The sequence below is a fragment of the Populus euphratica genome, unplaced genomic scaffold (genome assembly GCF_000495115.2).
Source record: "Populus euphratica unplaced genomic scaffold, PopEup_1.0 scaffold119.1, whole genome shotgun sequence".
In the NCBI taxonomy this organism is placed as follows: domain Eukaryota; kingdom Viridiplantae; phylum Streptophyta; class Magnoliopsida; order Malpighiales; family Salicaceae; genus Populus; species Populus euphratica.
The window spans coordinates 88,875-95,180 of record NW_011500011.1 but is presented as its reverse complement, the minus strand read 5'-3'; the positions used below and the strand labels follow the sequence as shown (position 1 = coordinate 95,180).

The window sequence follows — 6,306 nt, the reverse complement described above, 5'->3', positions numbered from 1 at the left end:
AAGTGTATGCTAAATTTGCTTGCATGTAAATTCCTTTTTCTTATAAGAAAATTTAGCTTCTGTTTAGTAAAGCATGAAAATTGTTTTTTCAAAATATTTTTCTGTAAATTTGATTTTTGGATTCCTTTTGAATTTTTAAATATTTATATAAAATCATAAAAAAAATATTTTAAAAAATAAAATCTATATATTGATTTTTTTTATAAAAAAATTCAAACTCAGCTTGAATTAAAACACCCTAACTCCAGTATAAATTGACTTTTCATTTTCATTTTCATATTTCCCGGGACAATAAAAATATGTTAAGATTTATAATTCATTCTTTTTATGCCTTGTTATTTAGTTATTCTACAAGAATAATTAAACTGCCATTTCCTTTTTCCGTCGTAATTTCATTCGAAATTGCAACATAAAATATATACGAGAATTAATATATAGTTAAGAATGGAAGTTTGTACTAGAAAGTCTCATACACAAATCTAGAAAGGATACATATATACATATATATATCTTATTGTGTAGAACTTCGTATGTGTTGAAAAAAGAAGTGCTTAATTATGAGGCTATTTTCTCAATTGAAGCACATTCAATGCAAAGTCTAACTTTTAGGCTCTCATCCATGTTCTTTTATGATCAATAATTAGCTAAAAGTACTAAATTGATCTTATCAGTCTATATTAGAATCACAGAGTTGAGGCTATTAATTTCCTCGAGTTGCTGCATCAATGGGAGTAAACTATAGGAACTTACAGCAATGATCAAGCTGAAAGACTTTTCTAAAGGTTCCAAACAGTTAGCTTCATAATGTGTATGTCTTCAAGCAAGGGTGAGCTCAAGAGAAACATCATTCACATCTGAACTATCCTTTGCTTTGCCCAGCTTCAAAAAAGACTCGGAAACTTTTGATTTTAGGGATAAAGTCATCCTGTCACCATCTATTCTCTGTGCAATCTCGTCTAATTCTTCTAAACTTTGATTACTTTTATTGCAACCCGTGGCCCCTGCCGACGTCTTATCTTGGTCATTTGTCTCCTGAAATATATATCAAATGGCATGTGCTCAGAACTATGAATTAATAATTTTCTAGATGTCCAACTTTTTTTTTTTCTTTATTTGATGTCAAGATTGGTTTCATGCAAATTTAACAAAGAAAGCATTCAAACAGGAAACCTCTTAAGAAATGGGCAAGCGTAAAAAACGTGTAAGAACCAGTTGAGCTACAAGTTTATTTGTCGTACTGGGTTTAATGTCATAAAGATGTCGAAATATATCAGTACTTGACAAGAAGTAGAGAGTTTACTGTGCCATTGCAGCTCTTGAGTAGATCCTTGAAGATAATGTAATTATCAGGTTTCTGCTCCCACTCCTTGCTTGTTTTTTCTTCATGTAAGAATGGTTCATTCACTTTCTTTCCAATCCACAGCCCTTCCCTGCAAAGATATCCGCATATAGCCACAAATGGTTATTTTGATTCTTATTAATTCTGACCAAAAGGAAAAATCATTACAAAACAACAAGATGACAAAGAAAATAATGTAATGAGTAGAAAAGGAAGAGAATAACACCTCATCTCATAAGTGAAAATTTTGACTACCACTAAAAGTAATATTCTTTCTCCTTAACTGATTGTGATGGTCAATTGGGACTTGAATCACTCAACATAATTTACTTTCCTACTTCATTCCATTCAAATTGTGAGCACGATTTAATATAGCTTTTGGTTATATATATATATAAAGACAGCAGATATAAAAAATCATTAGAGCTATCATACTATAAACCCACAAAAAATTCAAAACAATATCACAACATGAAACAATTAGATATATACAAGCCACAAAATCACGTATTCTCCCCGCACCTTGTTTTGCAAAGTTACGAGCCATATACTTCCAACTTCGTTCTTCAACAAAAACATGCTGCTATCTTTTTTTTTAATATATCTTGACTCTTTTATTATAAGATACTAACTAATAATCTGTATAATTATTGGAACTATGTTATGGAGAAATAACATAGTTATTGACCAATATTATCTGTATTTTTTATGTATTCAGATAATTATTAATAATTGAATAAATGTACTCCCATTATTAATTAGTATAATTATTGGAACTATGGTATGGAGAAAAAGATTGAAATTTATGAACCTTTGAGATGTCAAGAAGCTAGCATTTCTTAGGGCAAACCCATTAGCAGGATTGTGAGCTCCACGGCCTTGATGGAGAAGTGCATTGTTATTGACCAATCGCTTGCCATTTAACTGACGATTCTGTTGGCAGCACATTGTATGCGTCAAATAATTTGAATGATGAATCTCAGGCTCCTTACCATTCTTCTTTGCTTCCATAGCCGCTTCTGCACCAAGGAATCATACATGAGGCTAAAAGAATGATAGTAATAGGATGAAAAGATGTGGAAAGCAATGCATCTTGTTGTTAAATAATTATCTCAACTAAAATTGTTATATTTTTTTTATATTGAGATTTAATTAGAAACTTTATTAATCAAGTTAATTCGGCATCATGTAAAAAACTCATTTTGATTTAAGAACTTAATTGTTAAAGTAGTTTTTTTAAAAAAATTATTCTATATTAAATTACTGACCCCTTTTAAATGAAGAAAATGAATTTCTTTATCATGGAGTTGCTCTTTTTGTTTACAGAACAAGTCGAAAAAAGGGTCCAAAATAAGCTACTGAATATGGTAGCCAAGCATGATACCCTTGTCTAATCACTGTTGCAGCTTTACTATAATTCTTCTTTTAGATGATAACTCTCTGACATGGAGCACAAAGGGTACAAAAATTATTTTCAGAACAAAGGGAAAATAATTAACTGACATGGTGACCATTGCCTTCCTGAATGACACTGTCACAACCTATTTGAGTTTTCAGCCGGAGTTATTACCTTGTCTGTGTTGCCAGAATTAATAGCTAATAATACATTTGTTACATACCTTGTGTCATCTGCTCATGCTTCATGCTCCTGTACATCTGACCACAAACATACCAAAGCTTTTACTAAAACCTCTAAAGGAGATTCAAAGGCAAAATATTTTTCTCAAGGCAAATTTGATCATAGCCAACCTGAAGATGGCTCTTTACGTGAGATATGGTAAGGCCCTTCACATCCATGATTTGCAAAACCATCTTTGGGGTGGCCCCTGTATATGAGAATTCAATATTTTTTATATACAATATTTATGAACTAGAAATTAATTATAAAGTGATGTGAAGGGCTTGTAAATAACAAGATAACTTACGGTCTTCTCCACCGAGCCTTTCAACTGCATGCACAAAGCAGTGATGAAGATCAGGTGCCCAGCGAAGCCTGGGCATTTTCGATCGAACATAAGGCCTAACAGTGGCTGATTTCATGTTTTTTTCTTGCAAACTACCAGCTACACCTCTCTGAGTAACTCTTATATCAAGAGAAGATGATGGAGACCCTTTATTTGGAGAGCTCTCATTTTCAACTTTCTTCATTGCCTCTAGGATTCATCAGGAAGAAAGATAGAGACATATAGAGTGAAGATGAGCTGGTCTATGCTAACACAAAAGAGAATAAATACTAAGGAGACTCAGTTGCATAATTTCGTCATTATGTGCAGCTTTTTTTCTTTTTATTTATTATTTATTTATTATTATTATTATAAGGTCAGTTTAGGCATTGTGGGGGGTTTTTTTATTAGAAAAGTAAGAAATTGGGCTGAGAATATCAGAGACTTGCGTTCAAAATTGCGTTGATGATTGGGTGAAAATGAAAAGTGAAAAAAATAAATTGAAAAAGCACTTGAATAATGATGATATCATTTTTGTGTGCATGTATGACATTCTTTGAGCCATATCTAGACATTCGTTACAAGAGATATTCTTGGATGAGGGGATTATCTTTCGGGCTCAAGAGTTGCAAAAGGATTTTGAATTTATTCAAGAAATGGAAAAGGGGAGTCATTAGACTTACCATAAATTACATTTTCATATCCATGGTGATTAAATTTTCTTCCTTAATGAGGAGGTTTGTTAGATTTTAAGCTACAAATTATAGGAATATTGTGGATATTTTTTTATTTGAATCTATCTTTTATTATAACTATTTAGAGAAATAAAAAGAATAATCTATTTTTTAAGTATATATAAAAGGAAGTTGTTATTTATTTCCTATAATCAAAGAGTAAAAATAAAACCCAATATGTTAAGGTCTTTACATATATATATTAAGATAGATTTTCGAAAAGAAAATACATAAATTACAAAAAAAAAAGAATTATACAATGCTTTTTTCTTAAAAAAAAAATTCTTTGATACAGGTGAAGTATGCTTTCTAATTACATTGATCGCATAACTCTTTTCTTTTAAAGATTTCCTAACATCATACTAAATCTGATGAAAAATTAAATGATTAAATAATTGAAATTAAATCTTGGACCTTTTACAGTCCTCATTTTTTTTCCCCTCATTCTTATCGCTGCTTGTATTGTTGCAAATCAAGATATTCTTGATGAGATCATGTCCAATATTTGGTCAAATAAAACAAAAGGGAAGCCTCTTGGAATAGCAAACTAAGCATGCCAGCAGCCATTCCCAGAACAAATCCCCACGCCCAATTGCCTAAACCAAACGTTATAGCAAAGAAACGTACGCACAAGAAGAAAATTCACAACAAAACAAGGAAGACATAGGCATTTGAAAGTGAAAAACATGGGCTCATGACCTAAGCCTTTGCATGACCTTGAGGAAACATACCAAGAAACCCTCCCACACCTTGAAACGTTCTCTCTTCTTATCCCCTTTTTTTTTTAAAAAAAAAAAAACCATATATAGCTTTAGCTTCCCTTTATCTTGCCTCAAAACCCGATAATCAATGCTCCGTTGACAAGACTTTGAACCAAAAAAAAAAAAAACCATGTTTATATTAGAGATATCAGGTAGCTTTTGATTATTATATTGGATTAAAAGAGACGGAGTATTATTGTTTTGGGTTATAAAAAGATTAAAATAGTAGTGATAAAAACGATATGTTTTTTATTATTTTAAAATAAATTCATTTTATATTTTTATTTTTTAATCATTTTATTATTATTTTGAAATACTAACCATATACGATTTTAACGTAAGAATGGATGTTATTAAGCATATAAATATGGGCACGTCATGTATGGTCCAAATGGTGTAATCATTAACCGACTTCTAATACTAGTTTTATTGTATTTCTTAAAAATAATTTTGATAAAATAATAGTGCTATTAGAACAAGCGGTGCCACGTAACATGCTTGGAATATGGAGCAAATTTCCATGCACATGACACCTAGGGTTTAAAACGTCACTATTGGTGATGAGATTTTATTTTTATTTTTATTTTATATTGTAGAAAATAAAAATGATTATTTTTTATTTAATTTAGTTTTTATTAAAAGTAACTACATTGAAATTTTTTTAAAAAATCAAAATTAATTTAAATTGACCAGTTTCAGTTCAGTTTAGTTTTAAAAACAAAACCAATTCAAATCAGTTTGACTTGATTTTGACTTTTTTTTCTGGTTTGGTTCTTGTTTTAGATTTTAGCTTGTTTTTTTAGTTTGATTCAAATTTTTTTATTTTTTTATTTCAAGTTTATAAAATTGAACCGTTTAATTTTTAAAAAATTTAAATTGATTTTTTTTTATGGTTTGGTTTTTTTATTATTTTTGTTTTTAATTTTATTAGTTTAATCAATATTTTGGTTTCTTCGTTCATTCTTATTCTTAGTAGGAAGCAATACTGGGTTTTTCCATTGCCAATTGAGGCCAAAAGTGGTGAAACAAATTATGAATGTGACAAAGGGTTGGACAATTCAGAAGACGGTTTCATATTGGGAAATATTCTTTGGATGGATTTTCCACAAGCATGGACAAGTGTTTTATGATTTCGTAAGCATAATTAAATTAATGATAGAATGTAAAGAAAAAAAAACAGAGAGAGAGAGAATTCTTGGATTTTTTGTGTTTTTCCTTAGACATTAAATTATCCAAATGAATGTTAAAATTCTGTACATTTAACATTTGTGAAGGTTGCATTGTCCCAATCGTGCAACCTTAACAATTGTTTATATATATATATTGAAACAGGTTACTTTGTTGGTGGCAACATAATTAACCTCATAATTCTTCTTTTTTTATATTACCATTTATGTTAAATGGTTGCATGAACTCATGCATTATCAATAATTTTTGTTTAATGGTAAGATCAGTTATATTTAGCTTAAAGTTGGGAATTACCTAGCTAGCCTCTGTTCATGAAAGTTGGGGGGGGGGGGGGGGGGCGG

The 6,306-nt window shown here is 30.3% G+C and overlaps 1 protein-coding gene across 1 annotated transcript; it reads right to left on the bottom strand.

The window, feature by feature from the left end:
• Positions 1 to 816: 816 nt before the first annotated feature.
• On the bottom strand, positions 817 to 3,487 carry LOC105141490 (uncharacterized). The gene is made up of 6 exons (XM_011048725.1): positions 3,265 to 3,487; positions 3,089 to 3,165; positions 2,959 to 2,995; positions 2,151 to 2,358; positions 1,301 to 1,430; positions 817 to 1,032 (listed from the first exon to the last, which is right to left on the bottom strand). The coding sequence occupies exons 1-6, from the start codon at positions 3,485 to 3,487 to the stop codon at positions 817 to 819; spliced, it is 891 nt and encodes a 296-aa protein (XP_011047027.1).
• Between the last annotated feature and the right edge of the window lie 2,819 nt (positions 3,488 to 6,306).